Source organism: Elephantulus edwardii, unplaced genomic scaffold (assembly GCF_000299155.1).
Source record: "Elephantulus edwardii isolate Elephantulus edwardi_28Jun2011 unplaced genomic scaffold, EleEdw1.0 scaffold00133, whole genome shotgun sequence".
NCBI lineage: Eukaryota > Metazoa > Chordata > Mammalia > Macroscelidea > Macroscelididae > Elephantulus > Elephantulus edwardii.
In genome coordinates, this window is record NW_006399883.1 from 6,904,625 (window position 1) to 6,932,277 (window position 27,653).

Sequence of the window (27,653 nt, forward strand, 5' to 3'; positions counted from 1 at the left end):
TTCTGTTGTCTGAATCCTTCTTCTGGTTTCCACAGCGATGCTGCTGCTCAGCGGGGTGCTGGTGAGTGGACCGTACGCACTGATCACCACCGCCGTCTCTGCTGACCTGGTGAGTGGGCTGTGTGTCCCAGCGTGAGCTGTGACATGGTCACATGCTCCCCTCGTCCCCTCTGTTGCCATGGTGTTCAGTATTAGTAACTCCAATCCAAACTTAATGCCTTTGAATTGATTCTGACTCATAGCAGCTCCCCTGTGGGTTTCCCACGCTGTAAATCTAGGCAGGAGGTGATAGCCCATCTTTTTCCCAAGGAGTCACTGGCGGAATTGAACCACCAGACTCAACCTTTTGGTTAGTAGTAGAGCACACTATAGACTATTCCACCAGAGCCACGTGGCATTAGCAAAATACTGTTTATAGGCATCTCCTTTGATATATAGCCTGTATCTATGCTATGAAGAGATTACTGAAACAAATAAGGGAAGACAGCAAGTTGTGTTCTGCAGCTGTGTAGGTGAGATGAAGTGCTTCATCTGAGGCACCACAGGCAGGATCTGGCCCTGGGTTTGAAGCTGGCAGGGGGGCTTGGTCCTTTGTGCTATCTGTGTTAACACATGTGGTCTAGCTCAGCACTAGAGATTGATGACCTTCATGACAGCAGCAAAGCAAGTTTGGCCCCTCTCCCTGCATTCTACCTCCTCATGGTGCCTGCCCTCTGCCCTGTGTTGGACCCTCACTTGGTCTGTAGACACATGGAGTCCTTGCCGAGGAAGGCCACAGATTGGGGAAGATGTGGTCAAGGTGGTGAATGCTCGAGGGCCAGAGCCAGCCAGTGCTTTGGGATCCAAAGTAACCACTGACTAGTTCTTCTGAAGGTAAAAAGAACAGAGGGAGTTGTCTTGATAGGGTGGCATTTACATTGGTTATAAAGACTCCATTTCAAGGTGGGGGGGAGGTAGGGATACTCTCATCCCTATAGTATAAAAGACAGACATTGCTGTGTTGATCACAGGTCAACATCAACTATGATAAGTCGTCTTGAGAATATACACCTTGTTACAATATGGCGAAAAGGGTGTACTACTTCTGTGGTCCTCCTCCCCAAACCCATAACTCCAGGATAATTATGAGGAAGACATTAGTCAAGTCCTATTTGAGGGAATCAATGCCTTTGAATTGTGGTGCTCGAGAAGAGTATTGAATGGGACTGCCAAGAGAACAAATAGTTCTGTCCTGGAGACACACTTACCATCTTACACACTTCAGGCATGTTGCCAGGAGGGACCAGTCCTTGGAGGACATCATGCTTGGAAGGATAGAGGAACAGCATAGGAGTGGAAGATCCTGGGTGAGATGGATTGACATAGTAACTGAGGTCATGGGGTTAGGTGTGTTGGAGATAGTGAAACTAGCTCAGGACAGGACAGAGCTCAGAGCTTTGAGTATAGGTTCATTATAAGTTGCAGGCTATTTGAAGACACATAACCACAACAATTATCCTCAAAAAGAAGAAAAGTCTGAGACTCTGTGATAGATAAAAGCAAACTAAGGCATCCTGGCTACTAAATATAATGTAGTGTCCTGAGTGGGTCTTAGTACAGAAAGAGGACAGAAAAGAGAAACTAAAGAATAGTTTGTCAGTGTTAGTTTATTAATTTCAACAAATGTAGAAAAGCAATGTATAAAAACAGCATGTACAGGAACTCCATACTATCTTTGCACATTTCTTAGAAATAAAAAAACCTACTCAAAATGCAAAGTTACACCTAAAGTAGTTTTGTTGCCTCCTGGGCGGAGGCAGGGACCCCGTGGCCAGTGGTTTGGTACTTGAGTACGCCCCCATACTTGAGGTCTCTCTTCACACCAGACTGCTGGCACCAGGGCCCCCCACTCCCCTTCTCTAAAATCCCTTCGAGTGTCATAGCCCAGATCAAGATCACCAGGTTTGAGAAACCCATTCATTGTCCTGCTCAAAATCATAGCAGCCTGGCTCCTGCAGTTCTCCTGCACCGGTCCCCATGGCCACTCTCCTCTGGGGTTACAGATAGGTCACCCGGCCCAAGAAACTCAACCCTATTCAAAGCAACAGAAGGCTCTTGGGCACTGTCCTGATTTATTTCATTCCTGAGAGAACCAAAAGCTGACAGGCGAGAGGAAAGCAGCCCAGTGGGGGGGGGGAGGGGGGGAGTTCAACTTCTCCCATCTCTTTTCTCCCTCCCACCTCATTGACCCAGAGCTACAGGTCCAGCCTTGCCTTGGCCATCAGAGTGTTTGGAATGTACCTAAAAATGCCTTTACAACGTGTATATGTGAGTGTGTATATACTGGTGTCTACATGGGATAGAAAATTCCAGAAGGATAAAGTAACAGGTTGACCCTCACAGGATTAGAGAGTGGAGAAAGGACTGAGGCTTATTTTTTATAGGCTACATAAAGGTAAAGTTTTGTATACATGTTCTTTTCCTTAGTTTATATTGTGTGTGCGTGCACATTCATGCACACATGCGCCCCCAAGAGAGTGTTTGTGTTTCCAACTTCATTTTTAGAGGGTTAGTATTCTGTGCCCTATTTTTCCTGATTTGTCTTTTTCTTTAGTTTGGTGGCGGTGGTGGTGGTGGCTGACTTTTTAAAACCTGGAGCCCCAGTTTGTCTGGTAGGCCTTGTGCTCCTGTGATGGTCTTGGGGGCTCTTTCCTCGTACCCCCACATTCCTGGTGTTGCTGTTTATGTCGCTGAGTTATAGATAGGGCAGAGTTACCCAGCCTGTCACAACTCCAGAAGTCAGCAGCAGATACATAGAGGGGAATGCGAATGTCAGGGTGACAGATGCCATCTCTAGTGATGAATATTATTGTGCTCACTTACTTGTTCTTTATTTGAAGAAAATTCAAAGAATTTCACTAACTATAATACACTAGATCTTTCTAATAGGTTGGGTTTTTTTTTTAGTGAAGATCACATTACAAGTAAAAACTATTAAAAAAGGTAAACTATGTCTTTACCTTTTCTTTGGTGCCCAAGTGGGTAAGGAGTTGCACTGTCCACCTAAAGATAAGCAGTTTGAATCCACCAACTGCGTCAAGAGAGAAAAACGGACATTCTCTTCCTGTGTGAGTTAGAGCCTCTGAAAACCCATCGGAAGTTCAGCTATGAGTCAGTTCTGACTCGACAGCAATGAGTCGAAGTTACTTTGGGGTAGTGTTTACATTTTTTAATGGGACTATTCCATGACCAACTTGTTTTAAAGTTATTTCAGTAAGTTGTCATATGAAAGGCAGAAGTGTATTCCCCAGCTCTGACGCTGCTGAGATAGATTTCATGGTGATTTTATTCTCTTCTAGGGGACACATAAGAGTCTGAAAGGAAACGCCCATGCCCTCGCCACCGTGACCGCCATCATCGATGGAACTGGGTCTGTAGGTATGTGGAGAGTTCTAGTTCTAAGACTGTGACTGTAGTTCCAGGAAACCACATCGTCCCTTCCTCACAAGCAGTCATCCAGGGTTCCGACTGCCTTGGTAATAGTGTGATTCACCAACCTTCTTAAAATATGAGCAAAGGTTTTCTATAAATCTGAACTGACTCATCAAAAAAAAAAAATGAGCAAAGCAAAGTGTCAGAAGCCCAGGGGATGTCAGTATATCCCCGGCTTGACTGAGGGGTTCAGAAGAGGTACATGGAGTTCTGATTGGAGCTGGTTTTCTTCAGCTTGTGAGAGCTTGTGCCAGGTTTCAGTCTAAACAACAGATTGGCAAATTACATTCCATGCGCTAAATTTAGCCTATTTCAAGGACAGAGTCTTACTTAAATCGCAATTACAGGAAAACTAATGGTCTGAAAGCATGTGAGATGCTGAATGGTACTGGTGATTAAGGTTCTTGAAGAGCATCCAAGGTAGCATCTTCTGGAATGAAGAAAGATGACAAAATAAGCAACTCATCCCATTGTATAAAACAAAATCCAAGTCTGTTCTCATCAGCAAGCTAGTGCAGGTGACCTCCAGGTCCTTGTCCCCAGTCTGTGGAGTCCGAGCGAGCTGGGCCTTCCCTGCCGAGATGGCGAGGACTTCCTGGGTTAGAGCCTCACATCTGTCAGCGTCCTCGGCTGTCTCCTCTGTGTGCAGGAGATGAAGCCTGGGGAGATCAACTCAGGTGGACTCTGAGATTGAAACTGGCATTGCTCCTGCTGTTCCAGACTCCAGACCCGGTGAGAAGAGTGAGGGGCAAGGACGTTTGGGGAGCGGCCTGCTTACACCCTTACAGTGGTGAAATATGTGCCTGCCTGGTAGAAGGCGGTGCAAACGTGTCACATGTGAATTGGCAGAAGCACAGAGATCCCGCGTGAGGACTCAGGACTGCTGTTGTGCTCCACTGTAGGAAAGTTGAGGTTTCTCCGGCTGGCCCCACAGTTTTGTGCTCACTGTAGGGAGAATGCCCACCAGATGTTTCTCTGACTAAGGTGGAATCTGAAGACTTTTCCATCACTTTAGAGTGTAGAGTCCCTCCTCACTCTGCAGCCCCTTGGCCTTCCTGCTGCTCCCCCAAACCCCAGACACGATGCCGTGCAGGCTCTCTGTACGTACTGTGCCCCAAACCTGAGACACTCTTTGATCCGGTAGTCTCAGACCTTGCTCTTCTGTGTCACTGAAGCCCTGGCTTCTCAGTTAGACCATCCCAGGCCCCCTGATTTAGATTCTGTGAATCCCTCCTCATCCCTCCTCAAGGCCTGTCTTCTCAGTCTGTTTTTAGTTCCTTCCCAAATAGTTTTTTTTTTGCTAAGTTTTCGTCTTGCCTGCCCATGCTTAAATAGAAGTTCTATAAAGATAAGAATTCTGTGTGATTTGCTTTCTGCTGTATTCCTGCTGCTGAAACCGTGTCTGGAACATAGTTATGATTACTCACCATGAAGTTGGCTTCAGCTCATGTCAACCTTATGTATAACAGATCAAGGTGACTCCCTGTCCTGTACCATCTCCATCTTCCTTGGTATGTTTGAGTCCATTGTGTGGCTACTGTGTTTACCCACCTCATGGAGTGGTTCTCTCATTTTTGTTACCCCTCTACCAAAAATGATGGCCGTTTCTAGACATTAATCTTTCCTGATTGTTGTTGTTGTTGTTGTTGTTAAGTGCTGCAGAGTCGTAGGTGACTCATAGTGACCCTATGAAAGAAAGACCTGAATGCTTGTGTAACTTTCATCCTCTCTCCGGGTTCATAGGGTTTCTGGGGGCAAGTTATTTCAGAAGTAGATGCCACTCCTGCTTCCAAGCTTATTTCAACCAGGGAGCTCCACCAAACACTGTCCACCATGGGTCACCATTATCACATTTGACACATCAGTGTCACAGTGTTCAGCTTCACAGCAACCACGAGTTACCTCTGTATAGCAAGTGGACACACTAGAGCTATACGGCCTAGAAAAACATTTGATTGAAAACAGGCCTGAGGGCCATGGATTAGAGTCACCCACCTTTGGCTTGGTAGCATCACTTTCTCTCTGCTAGGCTAACTGATCTCTCTCTAACTTTCCTGATTATGTGTCAAACAAAAAAAAAAGAGCCAAAGTCTCACTTTCTCTGCGTCATAAAAGAATTCCGCTTGTATTTCTTCTAAGACCAATTTGTTCATTCTTCTAGCAGGACACATTTCAGTCAGTACCCTTCATCACCGCCACAGCTCAAAGACATCCTTTCTTCTTCTGTCTTCCCTTTCTTCATTGCTCAGCTTTCACATGCATATGAGGCGATTAAAGATACCATGTCTTGGGTCAAGCACAACTTAGTCACCAAATGAAATCTCTGCTTTTTAAAATTTTAAAGAGTTCTCGAAGCATATTTGCTCAATGCAATATGTGGTTTGATTTCTTCCACTTCCACAGCAGAATGAAATTCTTAGCACTTTTAGCTTTTCCTCCACTTATCATTTTGTTTATTAGCCCAATTGTCGGTTTTAATTTTCTTTGTGTATTGCTATAATCCTTATTACAGGCTGTGGCCTTTGACCTTCATCAGTAAATACTTCAATTCATCTTTGTTTTTGGCTGACAAGGTATCATGTGCATATTTCAAGTAGTTCTTTCAACAGTCCAGCTTCACAGAAACTCAGCAAACAGATTGACCAAGTAAGGTAAACATAGTGGGTACAACAGTCAATAAATGATTGTTAATTCATTGACTGGCTGATATAAATCACAGAGAAATGCGGATGGGGCCAGGCTGCTGTTCCCTGGGGCAGGGCCCACTGTTTCTGGGTCACAGTAACCTGAAGCTCCTGCTGCCGTTTCCAGAGAACCCGGAAGCTTGCCTCACATGAGAGACTCTGCCTGTTCCAGAATGACTGAGCAAGCTCCCAGTAAAGGCTGCTCCTGTATTTCAGAAGGAAGTCCATAGTTGTTCAGAAGGTTGGACTTTGGCTTCTGGCTTCACCACAGTCTTGCCAGCCCTCTTTTTTGTCCTCAGGGCTGGTTCCCTCATTTTGTTGGATCCAGAGATGGCCTTGAATTGTGAATGGTTTTGGTGGCCAGCAACCATCTGATATTTCAAGATGGACGGTTCTTTTATGAGGACTCCCTGGAGCGTGGGGTTGTGTCTAAGACAAGGGATGAAGACAGGCCAGCTCTGCATCTCGTGATGGATCTCAGCATGGGGCTCCCTGTGCAGAGCTCTCCCATGAACCCTGGTGCAGGCAGCACCCCAGACACGCTGTGTAGTCTCTCTGACACACTCACTGGGTGTCAGGAGACTCCTGGGTTGAGTGAGGTTCTAATTAGCCATGTGACTTTGAACAACCTTCTCTCTGCCTTCTGCCAACAGAGGTCTTTGTGAATCAGTCCAACTCCCACTGTGAAACTCTTTTTGGAAAGCTAATTTGGAACTCAGCTGGCAGCCCTGATTGCTATTTTAAAGTAGAAGATGGGAATAAAAAGAGAGAGGGAAATTATGAATTAGGTGAAAAGCACATTTTTCTTGATACTGTTCTCAAAATGACATGGAAGCACAAGTCCATGGCTAAGGGTGAAGGCCTTGCATCTGTAAACGGAGAGAGGCCTACTGCTCCCTGAGCTGTGGCAGAGGGCACCTGAGCACATATATAAGTAGCTTTTTAAGCCACACAGAGCCATAGCAGGGGGCAAATGGTGCCTTCTCTGACTTTTCCATTAATCTGCACAAAATACCTTCCTGAAGCTGTGATACTCACCTTGACTTCTGCAGCACTTATAGTCCGAGTTCCGATTAGGAGGACTGACTGAGAGCTGCCTGCCCGCTGCTGCCCACTCTGCTGCCTGAGTGCACAGAGGGCTGAGTAATGATCGCCATGGAAACGGCACTGAGCTCCGGTCATTCATTCTTTCCAGAAACGCTATCCAGTGGGACAAAAGCAAAGAGACGTGCAAGTGGAAATGCACTTAATTTCAGAAAAAGAGTAAAAATTCTATTCCCAAGAGGGTTTGTCCCAAGGTATTAGGTGCTGTAAAACCCTATTAGCTGGTTGTAGAGGAAGCAAAGCTTAACTAGTTGTCAATAAAGAGTGCTTTCTTCAAAATCACAGAAGTGCCTTATGGTTCCATGGCATACTTTTATCTGTTTGATGCATTATTGTGCTTAGAAATGCGTCGAAGTGTGATACAAAACTTACCACTTCTATATGGGTTTGTTATTTTTTTTTTATACATATGAAACAATTGAAAATATCATGGCTTGAGTCAGGAATACTTTGGTCTTTAAGGTGATACTACATTTTTCTTTGTATAGTCGAGTTTCCTGAATGATTTGATCAGCACACAGATTGACTTGCTAGGACTGAAAGATAAAACCTTGACACACATCTTTCCTGATTTTAAATCATTCAGCGTTTCCTTGTTTTGTTTGGATAACTGCTTTTGATCTATGCATAGGTTTCACATGGGTATGCTTAAGTGTTCTGGGATTCTCATTATTCTCAATCTTATCCATCTATATGTTTTATGAATAGAAATGAAATGAAATTGGATCATTTTAATTTTTATTTTGCCTAAAGTAAAACCTACATGTAACTTTAGAAGTCATACAGTTTTACAGGCTTATTCTAGTGAAAATAACACTCCCCTGTCCCACACTTGTTAGCCCTATTCTTTCTACAAAGAGTTAAACACTTTCTTCTTCTGTTATTATGGATGTGGTGTTGTTAAGTGCCGCTGACTCAAGTACAACTCATAGCTACCCTGTGAACAACAGATCTGAACCCTGTCCTATCTTGTGCCATCATCACAATCTCTGACACAGTTGAGCTCATTTGCTGCAGTCACTGTGTCAATCCATCTGGTTGAGGGTCTTTTGCAGCTGTTTCTCCCCATTTTGATTGACTTCAAATCTCGGCTTTACCTCTAATACTATAACTATCTGTGTTCCACTGTTACTCGTAGGGTTTTTAGAGGCCTGCTACTTAAGAAGTGGATGGCCAATCGTGTTTTAGTCTGTCTTAATCTGGGAGCTTCACTGAAACCTGTCTTCAGGGGTGACCCCCATGGCACCTGTCACACTGGTGGCATAGCTTTCAGCATCACAACAAACCTCATGTTACCTTAGTACAGTGAACTGACAGACAAGTGCTTTATTAATAAGAACAATTCATTCCTCCAGTATAACAAACTGATAGTGCTATACATTTAATAATAAGTCAGGCATTAGAATATCATGCTGCTAGAACTAGTGAAAGCCTGTGGTGTAGCAGAGTGTGCTGTCAGGTGGATATTGAAGTGTTTTGGTTAAGACTCATAGTTATTGTTCAGTGCTATCGAGTTGATAACAGTACATTGAAACCTTGTCTGATCCTGTCCCTTAATTATATAATTAGTGACTACATACTTTGGATATGTTATAAGGAGAGAGAGGTCCTTGGAGAAGGACATCATGCTTGGGAGGGTAGAGGGACAGCACAGGAGGGGAAGACTCTCTATGAGGTGGATTGATTCAGTGACTGGGGAAATGGGGATGGGTGTGTCAGAGGCAATGCAATTGGCACAGGATAGAGCAGGGTTTAGGGCTGTTGTACATAGGGTCACTATGAGTCGCAAACGACTCGACGACACATAACAACAACATATAATAATAAATAATATCATTACAATAATAATTAAAATAAATATACCAGTATATAATAACAAAAATTATTACTTAATCATTACAAACCATGATTGGGGGGCGGGTTGCCACCATGGGGTAACATCCTGGATGTGGGTATTACCATCACAGCAAAGTGTCAACATGCCTGAAGACTCAAAGGGGTGGTGTGATTAAAAAAGCCTGACTGCTAGGTCAAAGGTGCCCTAAAACAGAGGCCCAACCACCCTTGGGGTGGTGTGATAAAAAAAATGGTATTACTGACAAAGTTAAATGTTTCTCAGTTCTTGAATCCCCCTCCCCCCCACACACACACATTATCTATTGCCTTTCAATGAAAGAAAGTGGAGACTGAGCTCTTCCGTAACCTTCCTTCCTCTCATCATCAATAATATTGTCTACTTCTGAGCCAAGAAACAAACTTTATTTATCTTCTAATAGACACATTTTCATTCTTTCATTTGCTTTGGTGTGTCACAGCTGTTTTCCTCCTCTGTGTCAACATTAGACTTCTTCCCCAATGTTCTTTCCCCTTCCTATGGGGGACCTCTGTGACCACTGCTGCATGGCACTCTTCCAGACCTTGCTTTCACTACTAGCTTCCAAATCTCTTTTCTACACTGGACCCTTGTTTGCTGGGTCCCATGTTTACTCTTCTTCTATAGTGGATTGCATCTTCTAGAAGCTTCTTCTGTAGTGATTCACAGCTCAACAACAACTTATTGCTGTCAAGTTAGAGCTGACTCATGACCCTTCAGCAGGTTTTCTGAGGCTGTAAATCACAGAGAAGGTGATTGCCCATCTTTCTCCCATGAAGCAGCTGGTGAATTTGAACCCCCTGTCTTTGAGTTGGCAGTGCAACTCACTAGACCATCAGAGCCTGTTCACAGGAGATAAATTTTGAGAGCCTATAAGTTTGTGGTTTCTGCACTCTATTCTCTCACCTGATGGACAGTTTGTCCCGATATAGGATTATAGAGGGAAAATCTCCTTCCTTTGAATTCTAATGGCTTCCGACTTCCATTGCTACCATCGAGAATTCCATTGTTATTCTCAGCCCTGGTCTTTATTGATGATGTCTTGATGGCCGTCATGTAAGGGAAATTTTTGGGATTGTGTTTGATGTGTGTTTCTGGAGTTTCCTCCCCGCAAACAGGTGTCAGTTGAAATTTGACCAAGGGTGGAGGCCTGCTTAATGGTCTGTCTTTAAAATCTAAGAATGAATATTCTTTAAGTGATAGAGCAATTGTTTGTCTCTTTTCTCTGAATAACTTGGAGTTTCTGTGATGCTGAACACTGTGCCAGAGTCATGTCAATTACCATAATGATTACCCATCATGTGCAATGTTTGGATGTTTGGAGGAGCTTCCAGATTGATTCAGGTTGGGAAGCAGGACTGGCACCCACTTCCTAAACTCCATGCCTTTGGAAACTCTATAAACTCTATAAATGTGCAGACATGATGTTAGTTATAGAACAGATTTCAAGTCTTTTGTGCAAGGGTCGCTGAGCCTTATTCGACTTGGTGACACTTAACCACTGCTAAATGAGACTAGTTATATCTGGAGGTACTTTCTTCCACTTTGTACATCACTTTTTGTCAATGTTCTGTATGAAGTAACCTAGGTTTGCTGTGATGCTGAACCTTATACCATTGGGGTATCAAATACCCTAATAGTTTCCCAGTGTGGACAGTGTTTGGTGGAGCTCCCAGTTGAAAAACTGGTTTGGAAGTAGGAGTGACATCCACTTCCTAAACCATCTGGAAACTCTTAAGAACTTGGAGAAACGGTGATAATTATGGAAAGGCATTAGGTCTTTTGTTCATAGAGTCCCTGTGAGTCGTACTTAACTCGATGACAATCAACAACAGCAATCTCTTCTTAGAAATCATTTGGCATCGTTTGTTTATCCCTGGCGCCTTTGACTCATTTGTGTTTTGAGAACATGGTTCTACAGTCTACAAAGACATACCTCTAATTTCTGGGAAATGTATTGTTTCTGTACTATGTTTTCCCTGCCATCTTTTGTGTTTTCTTTCTGGGATACTTATCACTGAAGTGCTAGACTTCCTTGGTTAATCCTTTCATTTTTTTCCTCCCATCTTCCTGTCCATCTCTGTTCTCTTATTTCCTCAGAGAATTGTGTGATTTTGTTTTCCAATCTTTGTATTGAACTTTTTATTTCAGTCTTCATATTTTCTAAAGTTCATTAGATTTTTTTTTCTGCTCTTTTAGTGCATCTCATTATTATGTCTTAGATACAGTGTACGTTGAGTCATATGAAATACCAATATTAGACTGGTCTTCCATTTCAGAAATGGAAGTTTCATATGATTTAATCTGATTTTCTACAGTGTCTCTGAGGATATAATTCCTTAAAATTTTCTTCTCTCTGATTAGATTTGCTGCTCTCCTTCCTCACCACCTCTTCTCTTAGTTTATTTGTTTTCATATTAGGACTTTCCTGAGGCATAAGGTAAATCTTGGTCAACTGTCATATTTTCATATTTAAAGGTGAAACACTAAGCATGTATTAAAAGTTCTTTCTGCATGGGAGGATATGTTACTCACTGGTCATCACGGTGGTGGTATTTGGAATCTGAGATCAAGAGAAGACGCCTGTGCTTTCCTGAGGATGTGCTCCTCCCATCCCCAGCAACCTCCTCATCGTGGGAGAGAGAGTACATGGTACATGCAGAGAGCTTTTCCTGGCTATCTCTGTACTCAGTCAGGCATTTCACATCTGCCCTGTATTGAACTTAGTATGCACGAGGTCACATTAAAGGGAAGGAGGGGAAAATGGAGAGGCAGCTATAGCGGCAGACACAGTTGGCTTGGAGGCATTGCATATGTAAAAGTCCAAGTTCTATTAGGATTTACTGCCTGTGAAATTGAATTCTGTATACAGGTTGGATTCTTATGATGACACGTGGAAATGAAGAGGAAATCCTAAAAAAAAAAAAAAAAGAGTTTACTCAGTTTCTCTAAACCTAACTGGTTTAATAAATAAAGGATTTATGTCTACTCTCCATAAAGACGGCTAAGCAATCAGCAGTTTGAAAGAGAATGAAAAAAATGTAGAGAAGTTGACGATATCCACTGTCCTCAGAAATGAAAAGACATCCAATTGTCAACAAAGTGATAAATCAGAAGAGGGCTACAAAGACAAAAATGCATTCTTATCAACTGGTAATTGTAGATAACTTGATTGAAAAAAATGAATCTTTTGACTTCTAATGAAAGACTAAGGTGCACCTGATGCAAGCCTTGGTATTTCACATTACTTTCTATGTATGCCTCTGAAAGTTGGACAATGAGTCAGGGAGACTGAAGATGGATCGGTGCTGGTGAACTCTGTTGTTAGCGTCCTGGATATCCCGCGGAATGCCAAAAGAGCAAACAAGTCCGCCTTGGAGGAAGTGTGACAAAGGTGCTCCTTAACGGCTGGCAGGCGAAGCTTCATCTCACATATTATGGCATGTTGTCAAAGGGGCTCAGTACGTGGGAAAAGACACCAAGTTAAGAAAGGTGGAGCATCAGAGAAAGAGAGGAAGATCCTCAAAAGGATGGATTGACATATGACCACAGTGGGTTTGAGCGTATCAAAGATTGTGAGGATGGCACCAGGTAAGTCAAGGGTCAGATCAAGGTTCAGTCAGTCTTTCACACGGCTGCTGTGCGTTTTAGGTGACTCAGTGACATCTGATAATAACCTGATGACATCCAATAATAAAAGGGCCTGCTAGTCCATTTTCTTTTATGAGGTTCAGATTGAGGTGATCACTAGATTAATGAGTTTGAGTAGGAAAACCTGAGAAGTGAGAAGTAAAAGAAACATCTGAGGGACTCAGCGAACATCCCCCTTTTTCTGCCAAGACTTTCCCCAGTCTTCTCTTCCCCATCTGCCACGTGTTTGGGCAACTCTGGCTCTGAGCCGAGTCCCTACACCACCTTTCTTTGAGAATACTTTAATAGAGGAGGGAAAACTGGAACTTATGTCCAAAGGCATGTGCCTCTTTTTGTGGACTGATAATTTTAAAAATTCAACTTATGATCCATTTCATGATGTCTGGGAGGTATAGAGATCAACACTTATCAGTAGTCTACCGTGTTTGTCTGAAAGTTCTTCTGAGGCACACATGCACACACATATTATAAAAGTAATTAAGTACTTTGGTAAAATTCTGAAAAACCCAGAATGTATAAATTATGAAGGCTCTAATAATCTTATGCCTTAGAAATTAAACCTCAGTTAATAATTTGGTATAGAAATTCTTCCTTCACACGTATTATTACACATCTGCCAAACCAAAAAACCATCTACAAATACATTATCATTTAAGCAAACCTTATGAGGGGAAAAAAATAACCAAACCACTGCAATGAACATTCTTATTAGCTACTTTTGAGGGATTCCCCCCCCCAGAGTATTTTGTTTCTTCTAGTTTTAGTTATTAAAAAGTTAGTCAGATATAATTTCAGACTTCTAACAGGGTTAAGACAGTACAAAGAATTCAGAAAATTCATTGTACAAAGTATTCATATTCTTCTCTTCTTCTTTCATCCTCACTTTGTTCTTTCCCTCTTCCTCCTATATATTCTCTCTCTCTTTCTGTCTCTCTCTCATCATAATTTATCAAAGTTCATAGAGTTTCCGGAGGCATGTTGTTTAGGAAGTGGATGCCACTCTTGCATCCAAAACAATATTAATAACACACTCAATATGAAAACATACACAAATTTTGGAGACTATCTCTTAATAATAAATTTATTCCTTTATAATAATTTGTTAAGGAATTGAAATAGATCAAAAGAGTGAATAGTTTAATGTCATTCATTGAATCTCTTTTTGATTTAGTCCAGAAAATATTTGTAGATTTGGTTGCAGAATAGGGTTGAACTAATTATAACCCTGACTAATACCAAGCAGTTTTACTCCTTTTAACCCCTAGAATCTGATAGTTGAGAATGGAACTTAACGTTTTCTTTCCTTAAAAGTTATATGTTTAGCATCTTTTAGGTCTTTGCTGGGGTTGGATACTTTAAACACCATGTGCTGTATTTTCCTTTGACACCACATATGTCCATTTACCACATTTTAGGAGCAGCCTTAGGACCTTTGCTGGCTGGGCTCATATCCCCCTCTGGATGGAACAATGTATTTTACATGTTGATGTTTGCAGATGCTTGTGCCTTATTGGTAAGTAATGTTCTTTTTAATCAAAGCAGCACTTAAGGAGCATCTCTAGGGTGGTTGGCCAAATACTCCTGTGGACTATTTTTTACTTTTTCCTAGTAATGCTCCCAACAGATGGTCCCTCCCTGAATATTCATGGTAGATGACCCTTTGTCTGGTTAAAATAATGTTGAAAACAGATTGTAGGTCAATCTGTCAGCTCTGTAGTTTTAGGCAGAATGATGTAGATACTAAGAACATGTAGCTCCTTTGTTTTGAATCTTGGCTGTGTCAACTAGCATATGCTTGTGAATTGAAGTTACTTCTCTGTTCTGCTATTTTTTTTTAAATGGATGTACCAATGGTATCTGAAAACAGGACTATTGTGAGAATGAAAGGGGTTCATGTTCAGGGGCTAGTGGCCGTTATGGTTCTAACAACTTTCTTCACATCAGGTCCCCTCAGTCCTGGAAGACCCTGACTGAGACACCCATGGGTAGGGGGAAAACTGAGATTAATTATAATTAAAAATCCTAAAAGAATTTTCCACTCTATCAATTAAATGTGGGAGCTCTGATAGCTTAGTGGCTAGGAGTTATGCTGCCAACCCAAAGGCAGGTGGTTTGAACCCACTAGCCGCTCCGTGGAAGAAAGATGGTCAGTCTCCTCCCATGCAGTTTACAGCCTCTGAAAACCAGCTCTGAGTAATTTACAACTAAATGATATATAACAATATCAATGAGATGAAAATTTTACATTTTAATCCCAGAGATCCCTAAAACAGCTCCCTCCCTCATTGTATACGGAATCACATGCCATCTCTCAGCTTATAAACCTGTTAAATTTACAAAGACTACTCAGGCTGTTTGTTTTTTAAATGCATAAGCGTTTTAGTTATTTCCCCAGATGTATTTGCACAAGCAGCAGAAAAATCTCCATTATTGTGGCTGTTAGACCCCCTGGGAATTCTTCAACTTCAGAAATAACAGGGCAATATATTTTGAAAATTCTTTCCACTGTATTACTGAACTCATAAAGAAGTAAGGAAATCTCAAGAGCCAAATATGTAGAGGCAACATAAAACTAGTTCGTTCGCATGTTGGTAGAGGAGCAGCCCTGAGTTATCAAACTTAGGAATTTAGCACCGAGATGGCTTTGTCCGCAGGGAGTAAGAAATGAGATGCTGGGCTGGCTGTAGATGGGGAGTTGGATCTGAAGCCAATACACTAAAGGACAGTGTTTCTAGTAGTTAGAACTGACTTATAGTTTCTCTAGCAGGTTTTCAAACTGCATGGGAGGAGGTTGCTCATCTTTTTCATACAGAGCAGCTGGTGGATTCAAACTGCCTACCTTTGGGTTGGCAGAGAAACCCCTTTTTCACTAGGCCACCAGAGCTCCCTGCTTACAGTACAAGGGTGTACTAACTCGTATCTGCACATTGACACAGGAAAGTGACAGGACTTGTGACCATCCTAGGTTGGTCACCAGATGTGGAAAAATATCCCATGGCCTTTAGTTTTGTTTTACATGGTATTGCAGTTGAGTGAAAGTTTACAGAATAGAGTACACCAGTTTCCCATTTGGTAATATATGCATACTTTTTGTTACAATATTTCTTGCAGTTTCTTCACTGTGACAGCACTTTTACTATATCCATCCTAGATTCTATGTTCCCTTTCATCCTTCTTTCCTTCTGAGCTTTGTTTTGGGGCAGACGTTGCCCGTTTGGTTTCATATGGTTGATTATCTGAGGAGTACAATGCTCATGGGTATTAATGTTTAAATCCATAAGCTTCCCTGAAGAAGAAAGATGAGCAATCTCTTCCCATGCAATGTCAGCCTCAGAATACCTGCCGTGAGTTGGTTTCGACTTGATGGTACACATCATAGCAACAATTGTGAATACTGTAATTAATAGCATAAAACAGAATAGGTATGTATGCTTGAATGGAAAAGTCAGTTGCTCTGTGAACATTTACTCAAATCGCAGTTTTAAAAAACAAACAAGAAAACTTGGTAGAAAATTGTTGCTCTTAGAAATCATCCAGTCAACTCCAAGTCCAAGAAACGCTGTGTACAACATAACAAAACCTTGTCCCATCCTGCACTGTCCTCACAGTTCACAGTGTGTTTAAGCCCATTGTTGAAGTCACTGTGTCAGACCATCTCATTGAGGGTTTTGCTCTTCCTCACTGATTTCTTCGTTTTTCCAAGGACTGACCGCTTCAAATAACATGTCCAGAGCGTGTGAGTTACAGTTTCATCAGCCCTGCATGTTTGGGATGTAGAAAACAGATGTATTTGTTCTTTTGGCAGTCCGAGGATATTCACTACTCTTCACTACCACCACAATTCAAAGGCATCACATCTTCAGAATTCTTTGTTTATTGTCCAACTTGCACATTCGTCTGAAGCAATTAAAAATACCATGGCCTGGGTCAAGCACATGTTAGTTGTTAAACTGACATTTTGCCTTTCTCCCTTTGCTATGATCCTTGTTGGTAGATTTGCCGATTTGAGTTTCCATGGATGTTTATTGTGGACCCAAGTAAAATTAAATCCTTTGCAACTTCAATCTTTTGTCCTTTATCATGATTTTCCTTGGAGGCAAGGATTCTAAAGCTCCATCTGACATACTTTGAACATGTTGCAAGGAAGGACCAGTCCTTGGAGAGGGACATCGTGCTTGGGTGGAGGGACAGCACAAGAGAGAAAGACCCTCTCTGACTGTGATGGAGATAGGTGTGTCAGAGTCAGTAAAGTTGGCACAGGATAGAGCAGGGTTCAGGGCTGTAGTACATAGAGTTACTATGAGTCACAGGTGACTTGACAGCAACAACAGTGACTTAACAACAACAGTATCTCTTGTTCTGTTCAAACAATTACTTGGTCAGTGTACAAGTTCCACATGAACACAATTCAGATACAAGGAAATTGTCTAGAATGCAGTACAAAAAGATGCAGAGGTGAAAAATATGAAAAACAAATTCAATATTAAATGTAGAACCAAATCAGATGGCCCAATACTGAACAACATTTATTGTTTTCTTCTTTTCAATTTCTCTTACTGACCTACTTTTCATAATCACAGACCTTTTTCTACTAACGCTTGGCGCACATTGCCCTTGATGGAACACAGAGTGTTGGTAAGGTACTGGATCAAACTCAACAAACATATTGCAGTAGTTGGAGCTTCGGTTTCAAATTCAGTGATCACATTATTTAAGAGAATTATTCCTGCCCTTTATTCTCTTGTCGCCAGTACTGTCTACAGCATCTAAAATGTTCCCACTGTCTTTACTCCAGTGACAGCAATAAAAACTGAGCAGTAAATCAAGCAAAGGTATACTTTATCTGTAGAGATAACTGTTCTTTTTAATCTGACTCAAATTATATGTAAGTTACTAAGCTCCTACTTGAAAAGAATCATCTAACAAAACAAAAATGTACCCCTTTCTGGTTTTTGGCCTGAGACTTGATGGTGGAGCTGTGTGCTCGTAAGCACACATGAGCCCACATTTGTGGTGTGTGTACACACACACACACATAGGAAGTATCCCTGAAGACTCTTCTCCAGCACCTCTACTGCCAGACCACCCACATCTTGGGGCCGTGCTCCATCCTTGGTCAGTGGGAGCTTCTGTCTAAGAAGTAGCAGCACTTACTTCAGCGATGTGTCTGCTCGCTCTGGCTGGGTAACACTGGAGGAAAGACTAGACTGTATTCTCAACTGCAGAGAAAACCAGTTACGTTTTCCATGACACTTCTGGACTTCTAAATGGCTTTCAGCCCTTTTAACATTTAACATTTAAAGAACCACGATGGGAAGGCGCTGGGTCAGGAGCAGAGCTGAGAAGAGAGCGGGGCTGGGCTTGTGCAAGGGTCAGGCAGCTGAGCTCTCCAATGGCACTGTTAATGGAGGCTTGAGACGTCGTGAGGCTCCTGGTGAAGACAGCTGTTCCTCAGAGTGCGTTCTGACTGAGCTCCAGCACCAGGCTGGGGAGAAGGCCCTCCGAGGGTCCAGTGTGACCCCATACTCTCCAGTCATCCCAGCATTCCCACAATCTTTGTGTCACCTCCTCTGCTTTCCATCTTTTGCCTTGTTGGACCTTTTACTCTCTAATTTTATTTTAACTGTTACTTGATTCAGAAGTAATTCAGGCTGCTGATAGCTATCTTCAGTACTTGACATTCAGGAGTGGGGCCTTGAAACTTCACTGGTTTACCAGAAAACGTCCCTACCTCAAATTGAGCGCTTGACAAGAAGCTGCCCACGTCTCCCATTTTAGGCTTTTTCATTTATCTGTTCCTCTTCAGATAAAGCATCTGTTGTTGTTGTGTATCATCAAGTCGTAACTGACCCATAGCTGGCCCCCTAGCAGGTTTTCAGAGGCAATAATTGCATGAGAGAAGACTGCCCATCCTTCTCCCACGAAAAGCATATAGATCTATCTATCTGTCTGTCTGTCTTTCTATCTCTATCATCTATCAATCAAGTGATCTATAGTGGCTGTAGCATTTTTACACTCCACCAAAAGCGAATAAGGATTCCAATTTCTCCACAACCTTGCCAGTATTTGTTGTTTGCTGCTCTGTTGAACTTTGCTATTGTTATATATATATTTAGAAATATATGTATACAAATATTATATATAAAGAGGTAGAGATGTACTGTGTCAGGTATGAGGAGGGGGATAATTCAGGCCTACGGGCAACCAAGGGAGCTCTAGTGGTAAGGAATTGCACTGCCAACCCAAGGGCAGGTTTAAATCCATCAGCTGCTCTGCAGGAGAAGGATGGACAGTCTCCTCCCGTGCAAATCACTTTTCTGAAAACCCACGGTAGAGTCAGTTATGGGTCGGTTCAGATTTGATACAACAAAGACAACAGGCAGGGGTCCTGTCTTAAAGAAGAAAAAAAAACGCCATGAGAGTCAAAGTAGGAAAGTAAAGTATTTTTTAATTCAGTGCACTGTGTAAAGAGGAAAAGAAAGTGGGAAATAGAGTTTGCAATCAAAGCAATTGCTACCAAAGTCTAATGATTACTAGAAATAGAACAGTATTCCTAATGCAGAAAATCAGTTAAGGTTTCTGCTTTCTTATGGATTGCTAAAGAACTATACACTCACACTGACAGTTTACAGTTTTTTTTGACACAAGGTGACCACTGGTCGTTAAGATCTTTATTGATACAGAGACTCTAGAAGAGATTGCAAAGCGATTTTAAACAGAAGGTGAAAACTTCCAGAAAGTGTTTGAGGAATAAAAGGTATCTCTCTCTTTACCACTGAGGAGGAATAAATGCATAGCTGACCCTCCAGGCTTTCAGAGGCTGTGAATAACATGGACTGCTCATCTTTCTCCTGCAGAGCAACTAGTGGATTCGAACCTCCTGCCTTTGAGTTGGCAGTGTGACTCCTTACCTACTAGGTCATCAGAGCTCCCTTATCAAAGATCGTTTCTGACAATCAGGGGAGGAGATTTTGTTTGTCCTTGGTGATTCTGGAAGTGTTCTAGCTACTCTGGCAGTTCTCACAGTGCAGAGAAAAGAATGAAAGGGTTTTAAGATAGTATCTGGACTTATGCCAAGGCTTCAGATACAGGCAGACAGGAGTTTCTGGCACTCCTATCTGCTCTGTGTTTCAAGCTCTAAGGTGGGCTCTGGGGCTCCGGGACCTCTCAGGGCCTCACAGCACTGACTGCCTCCTCTCCCTCTGTTCTGGGTGCAGTGCCTGATCCGCCTCATCCACAAGGAGCTGAGCTGCGGGGGGACTCCCACGGGGGACCAAGTTCCGTAAGTTCATCGCTGGTTTCTGCTGCCGTGGGGTTAAGGCACAGCCTTAGACTGTCTCTCTGGCTTATCTGCCTTTCACACCTGGCTTTTCTTGAAAACAAGAAAGCAAAGAAAAATCAGTGCTCCTCCTTTTCATAGCAGGCCCTCTCTTTCTTTGCTAATGAAACCCCCCTCTTGCGTACATGATCCTGGCAATCACTCCCCAGATCTGACTGAAAAGGCGTGAAGGGAAATTGCCTCCTTTGTCCTTGCTGAGCTGCAGCTTTCCTGCAGCAGTGGCAGCTCCCTGCACCACCCCCTCTGTCCCCCCTCACCCCACCACCCGCCCCTAACTTTCCTCTCCCTCCTCCCTCCTTGCCCACAATTAAGCTGTGGCACCATCAAATTCCACTTCTGGAAAAAGCCCTGGAGAAAGGAAACAGACACATACTCTCTTGGGCTGTGTGCATTTTGTATGAAATTAAGCATCTGCTGTGTAACAGTGACTAGCAGTTTAACCAGCTGTTCTTTTGTTCTGTCTTTCAGGTTTAAGGAACACTGACTGCATCACTCTTGTCCTCTACAAACCATCATTCAAGACAAGCGTCAAACAAAGGCTCCTGGTTGAGAAGAGTGATGTATTGCATTTTGCACAAGTACCAAGATGAAACACAGATGTGTGAATTCCTGGTACCACTGTAGCTACGCACAGCACCAAGGACAGCAGTGTGGGCGTCGGGCAGCGTTTGTGGGGGCTGTTGCCTGGCTACTTTCCTCACTCCAGGAAAACACAGGCTCTGACAACCAAGTGCCTCACAGTGGGTTTCACTCCATTGCTCGACCGGATGGTGAAAACCGATGGTGATGCTCTGGGTTCTTAGACGCACGCCCATCTCTCTCAGGTATTTAGGTATAGGATTTTAAAGGGACGTGTCTGCAGGAGCCCTGACCACGAGCGTGTCTGTTACTTCCAGGGACCATGAACGTGCCACCTAAAACAAGCAACACATACAAAAAATACCAGCCAGCCAAGAGGTTGGTGTTATGAAGCAAATAACAACTCAGTCTTAAAAATGACAGAGAAAAGCCGACTACTGATTCAGAAAGCAAGATGGAACACAGACCCTTCAGGTCTTCCCAGTGTTTCCTATCGCTTTGTAATGACCCAAACCCAGCCCAGTGGATTAGCCCAGGCTGGCGATGGGACCCAGGCATGCTGGGAAGCACCAGACACAGCTGTGCCCACCTGAGCCCTCTCAGAGGGGCATGGCGCGGGGTGAGGACGGGCTGGTGAGCAGCTCACAGGCTCTCGGGCTCACAGATCTGTTTCTGAGACACACGCGTCCACACTGGAGCAGGTTTTAGGTACACAGCAGCAGAGTGGACATTAGTTATTTAAAGTATGTATTACATTATATGAAGCTTAGGAATTGTAAATGGCATTTCATTATTTATTGAGACAAATAGCAACTGTTTGCGGACTGTTTGTTTTTGCGGTTGTGGCCTAGCAAAATCCTTACCTGCCCTTTGAAATAAATGTTTGGGAAAAAATAAAAAACCTCCAGCTGAATGCTCAGAGAGTGTTGATTGTTCTGCACACGTCCCATTGAGCTATAAAAAGAGAACTACAGAGCAGAGTGTGTGCTCTGGGATTTCCCCAGACTGGGCATGCTCAGTGGTTGCTCACGGATTTGAGCTTCCCAGGAGACAGGAAAAGGCCCCAATACTCAGAAGGTCGCTCCCCGGCTGCTGCAGACACGGCCGGCTGGATGTTTTCTAAATTGTACAATTTATAAAGAATGTGGAAAAGTTCAACCTTCACTGTGACAGGTTGCACACTTAATCGGGTCATTTGAAAATCGTACAGTGGAGTTCTGGCTTCAAGGCTTTCTTCTTAGAAATGGGCTCTTTCCCCAGGTTTACATGGTGCCCATTTTGCTCAGAGGTATTTGAGCAAAGATAAGGATAGGGAGAAAAATCCCAAACCAATGGGAACAGAATGGCTAATATATATGTAAATAGTTAAATGTCCTTGAAGAACAATTTGGTGCATGTTGTTTGCCTAAAAAAGCCACCCCCTTTGCTGCCCTTTGGTGAGGGGGGCATCCACCTCTCCAGAGACGGCCATAGGGAACAGAAGGCAAAGGAGGCAGCCTCCTCCATATGCCCCTTGTCCACTAGGTAAAGGGCCAGTTGCTGTGAGATTGGCTGCAGCTCCGGGCAGCCTCACGGGTGTCACAGAACTGTTCTCCACAGGTTTTCCATCAGGGTTTTCCCCTAATTTTGGAGGAAGTAGAGCACCAGGCATTTCTTTGAAGGTAGAGTATACTTTTCTTCTAAACAAAAGTTATTTAAACGCTTTTCTGCTACTAAAATTAAAAGCCACCTCAACTCTAAGTAGAGTGTCTCAGATAAACATAGTCTAAACATGAGTCTAAGCAGATTCATCCTGGAGAGGATTAAACCAGGCTACTCCTTGGAGGCAAGGATTCTGGGGCTTCGTCTGACATACTTTGGACATGTTGTAAGGAGAGGCAGGTCCTTGGAGAGGGACATCATGCTGGGTAGAGTAGAGGGACAGCGCAGGAGGGGAAGGCCCTCTATGAGGTGGATTGATTCAGTGACTGGGGTAATCGGGATGGGTGTGTTAGAGGCAATGCGATTGGCACAGGATAGAGCAGGGTTTAGGGCTGTTGTACATGGGGTTGCTATGAGTTGCGAACGACTCGACAGCACATAACAACAACACAACAAGGAGCATGTCTCAGATAAACACAGCTCTCTCTGGTTGTTGTTTTCAGATGCTGTCGAGTCGCAGGCTACTCATAGTGACCTTATGAATGAAAGGCCTGGACACATGTATAACTTTTGTCCTTTCTCCAGGTTCATAGATTTCCAGAGGCAAGCTGTTATGGAAGTGGATGCCATTCGTGCTTCCAGGCTTGTTTTAATCGGGGAGCTCCACCAATTAAAACACAGCTCTTAGAGTTCTTTTTTCTCTCCTGCTCTCATCCTTTGTGGGTGTCCTCTTCAGCATTACCTCACAATCTGAACCTGGCTCTTTTTTATCCACATTTCCTCCTCCAGAGAGTTCTGGTGGTGTAGTCACCAGGGAGTTGAGTGACTAAGCAGGAAGTAGCACCTCTCTGGCAGTTTGAAACCCCCACCAGCAGCTCCCCAGGAGAAAGATGTGCAGTCTCCTCTTGTGTGGAGGGTCAGCCGGGATTCGGTTTTGACTCAACAGCAATGAACTTGAGTTTTTAATTTCTCTCCCCCTGGACTTCTGTCTCCTCACCTCTCAGGTATTGCGGTGGCCTGCTGAGCCTACCTGTCCTAGGTGTTCAGTTTTAACATTATGTTAAATACTATCAAATGAGGGTGGAAATGACCCTCTAGACTGACATCGCTGCTCTTCCGCATTCTAGGGAGTTCACTAACAGAGAGCCGGAATTCTACAGGACTTCCTTGTTGGGGGTCTGACAAATTGACCCAGTCTCATGAAATTGGGAGTCAGTATAAGCAGTACCCACCTGAGGATTGCTTGCTTTCTCTCCTGCTGACAGGATGCTGTGTATGGTTTGGTTTCAACCCTGTCTCTCCAGAAATCTTTCCCCATTTTTTTCTTTCTTTTTCATTTTAACTCTTGCAATGGCTTACCTACCATTCACTAGGTACACCTCTTATTTTTTCACTAAAGTGGAAAAAAAATGTGCTACAGAAAAGCTTATGAAAGATGAAACCTCTGTAGGACACAAACTTACTAGAGAAAGAAAACTTAACTGTTTTCCCCCCGTGGAGAGCCACAGGAAAGTGGTTAAGACTGCAAAGGCCAACAATTTGTCAGATCCCCAAATGAGGCAGTCTTGTAGAATTCCGGCTCTCTGTTAGGGATCTCTGCAGAATGCTGTGTCAGTCTGGAGACTGACATCTCCAAGCCGTGGTCTTGTAGTTACTTGCTATGCTGGATAATGACTAAGGATGACAGAAGAATTGATGTCTTTGAGCTGTGATGTTGGAGAAGACTACTGAGTGCACTAGGGACTGCAAAGAGGACAAACAAGTATGTCCTGGAGAAGGTAAAACCAGACTGTTCCTTGGCAGCAAGGAGTTTGAAGCCCCATCTCACATATACTTACTTTGGGCATGTTGCCAAGAAGGACCAGTCTTTGGAAAAAGACATCATGTTTGGAAGGGTGGAGGGATAGTGCAGGAGAGGAAGACCCTGGATGAGATGGATTGACACAGTAACTGTGGTAGGTAATGGAGGCAGGTATGTTGGAGACAGATTGGCCCAGGAGAGGGCAGCGTTCAGAGCTGCTGTTCCCAGGGTCACTATGAGTCATTGTCAACTCGATGGCACATAACAACAACAAAAATAACACTGATGGCTTAGTCCACAGAGAGTTGTGCCACCAACTCAAAGACCACACCTCTCTGGCAGTTCAAATCCACAAATGGCTGTAGGGGAGAAAGATGGGCAGTTTCCTCCTGTGTGATTTACAGTCTCAGAAGTCAAATGGGTGTGCTATGAGTCAGTTCAGACTCGACAGCAATGAGTGAGTGAGTGGCATGGGCAATCTGCTTTGCGAAGGGGGTTCAGTGCTATTGAGACAACTCCTAACTCATAGTCACCTTACGTAGAACAATTTGAAACCTTGTTCAATCCTGTGGTGTCCTCAAAATTTCTGCTGTGCTTAAGTCCATTGTTGCAGCCACTGTATCCATCCGTCTTGGTGACAAACCTTCCTGTTCCGCTGATGTTCCACTTTTCTAAGCGTGCTGCTTTTTCCCAAGGATTAGTCCTCCTGACTGCAGGCCCAAAGTATGTGTGATGAAGTCTCACCTTTCTTGCTTCTTATAAGGACCACTTTGGCTTCATGTCTTTTCAAGACAGATTTGTTTGTTCTTTTGTCAATCCATGGCATAGTCAATATTTTTTGCAACACCACAACTCCAAAGCATCACTTCTGTGGTTTTCCTTATTCCTTGTCCAGTGCTCACATGTCCTGTGTGAACCCTATAGAATACTTCCATTCTGTATGCATGGGATCACCCCACGTCTAGAGCTGACTTGCTGGCTGGCAGCTAGCAACAATAGTTTTAGCCAACAGTTGAGTCAGAACACTTACATCTTCAGTCCATAAATGGAAGATTTCATCATAACTGTTGAGAGGAAGCATATATGATTTCAATATACAAATGTCTTAATTTTATCCAGAGCCTAGCTGAGCTCACTTCTCTCTGCACACAGCCAACTGGGAGCTGCATGCTGGCATTCCAATGGAAATGCAGCTCTGAGCTCATAAATGTGCACAGCCCTGAGAGGGTCCTGCCCACATCAGCAAGAATGTCCCGGGTGTTTGAAATGCACACTGAGACATGGCCTGTGGAAAGAGCCAACGATGGGATCCCAGCTTCCCCATCACAGAGGACAGGAAGGCCACTCCAGGGAGCTGTCTTAATAGAAACCACTCGGCAGCTTCAGCCCCTTCCTTGTGCCCAGATGCGGAGCAGCCTTCGTCCCTTCTTGATAGGAGGCTGTTGATTTCTCTTTTCAGCCTGACTGGGAGCCAGAGCCAGGCCCTCCTTCCACTCACTGATTTGAGAAAGGTAATAAAGATAAATGACTAGAAGTGAATTACTAGGTGAATAAGTCAATGACTAAAGCATAAAAAATTACAATCTCTAATATTTCACTCTTAGATTCATAGGATATAAAATCTCCATCAAATTGCTAAAGAAGTTTGTAAATGCTGACTTTAAATGCTGGCTGTGCTCGTCTCAGTGTAGACTGTAGCCTCGTGGCTCACAGACCATACTTTGTTGTATTCCTGTGTGCAATCAGGTGGGCTCATAGCAACCCTATGAACAATGGATCTGAACCCTGCTCTCTCCTGTGCCCGCCTCATAATCTCAGATATGCACTAACCCAGTCACTGTGTCAGTTAATCTTGTGACGGGTCTTTCTCTCTTTCTCTGACCCTCCACTTTCCAAACATGATGTCTTTTCCCAAGAACCGACCTCTCCTGACAATGTGCCAAAAAAAGGATGTGAGATGCAGTTTCACCATCCTTGCCTTAAGGAGCAGTCTGCTTGCACTTCCTCCAAGATATACTGTTTATTATTTTGACAGACCATGGGACAGTCAGCATTCTTAACCAACAGCGCCATTCAAAGGCACTGACTATTTTCCTCTCATTCGTTGTCTACCTTTAAGATGCACAGGAAGTAATTGAAAATATGACGACCCACTATGGAAACCCAGTGGAGGACCAGCTATAAATCTATTCCAGGTCAGTTACAATGAGTTGAGTTGACCCCACTGGAGGGTCATCAGGAGTTGGAACTGATGCACAGCAGTGGGTTTGGCTTTATGTTTTAGTGGTCACATTATAAGTTGCCCTGAAGTCCATTTAAAAGACAGAGACAGTAATATTGGGTAGGAAAAGAGGATTCTTACATGATGTGTGAAAGAAACCCAGATAAGTTAAAAGGAAAAGGATGGAAAAGAATGTGTAACATTAATCAAAAGAAAGGATGATTTACACACACAAACACACCCCGCCCCCGCAACCAACTAGATTTCAGAACATGGGGCACTGCAAGAGGCAAAGACATTTTTATTATATAAAAGGAGACTTAGGAAAAAAAAATACTGTGACTTGGATCAGAGACACCCTTGTTTTGTAGCACTTTGGAGGGTCCTGGACAACAGATCTTCCCAATGCAACATGTCTTGATTTCTTGACTGCTGTTAGGATGCATATTGATTGTGGATCCAAGTAAGGCATCAACAACTTCAATTTTCCTTCTATCAAGAGGTTGCCTATTGGTCCATTGGCAACAGTTTATGGGTGAGAAATGAGCCAGGGAGCTGAGCTGTATAGAGAGAGGAATCTCATGTCTTGGTAGACACAGCCTCGGCTGGCACGAAGAGAGAAAGCAGCTGCATCACCAGTGAGCAGCTGGTGGCAGCTGTGGGCGTGGATGGCTCAGCAGCCCAGCACGGGTAGGTGGGATGAGTCTGAATTGCATACTCTAGCAGGTATCACACTTCCACTGGAAGTATGCTGGGAGTGTCCCGCACGTGCCTCTGCCATCCGACTCTAGGTTGCCAGAGGCCTTCCAGGTGGGACCTTTCACGGTGGGCAGCTCAGGTGTAGAGGCCCAGCTTCCCAGCCTGCCTCCTGGGCTGGTGCTAAGATCCCACACCTTCCCCTTTCCCTCCCTGCTGAATTCTGGGCTGCTCCAGGCACCAGTGCTCTAGGGCAAACTCTCAGACAACACCACCCACAGAATGGAGGGGTTTGCTAAAGTGGCTCATACTTCAGGGAATAGACGATAAATACTATGAATGAAAACTGTTTACAGACCAGTTTGGCTGAAGAAAAACTGCCTGTATCCTCTCTCACTTGCTTCCTTGATTTGTTCGACACCAAGTATGCTCTGTTCTTCTGTATTTTAACACAACATAAATTGGATATGATTCATAACCTCATCTCCTCTCTCCCCTCCCCAGTAAAAAAACCTCACACCAAAAGCTCACAGCCATCAAGTCAATTTTGACTTACAGCAACCTCATGCCTTCCAGAATAGATCTTCTTCCTA

At 43.5% G+C, this 27,653-nt stretch overlaps 1 protein-coding gene across 1 annotated transcript in view; it reads left to right on the forward strand.

Annotated features, from left to right (window-relative positions):
• The window catches only part of SLC37A1 (solute carrier family 37 (glucose-6-phosphate transporter), member 1), an 80,874-nt gene extending 53,562 nt beyond the window's left edge, over positions 1 to 27,312 (forward strand). Inside the window, exons 15-19 of the mRNA XM_006894048.1 lie at positions 36 to 109; positions 3,339 to 3,417; positions 14,199 to 14,296; positions 20,001 to 20,065; positions 27,156 to 27,312. Coding sequence (XP_006894110.1) covers positions 36 to 109; positions 3,339 to 3,417; positions 14,199 to 14,296; positions 20,001 to 20,065; positions 27,156 to 27,312 — 473 coding nt within the window. The remainder of the gene's footprint in view (positions 1 to 35; positions 110 to 3,338; positions 3,418 to 14,198; positions 14,297 to 20,000; positions 20,066 to 27,155) is intronic.
• The last annotated feature ends 341 nt before the right edge of the window (positions 27,313 to 27,653 follow it).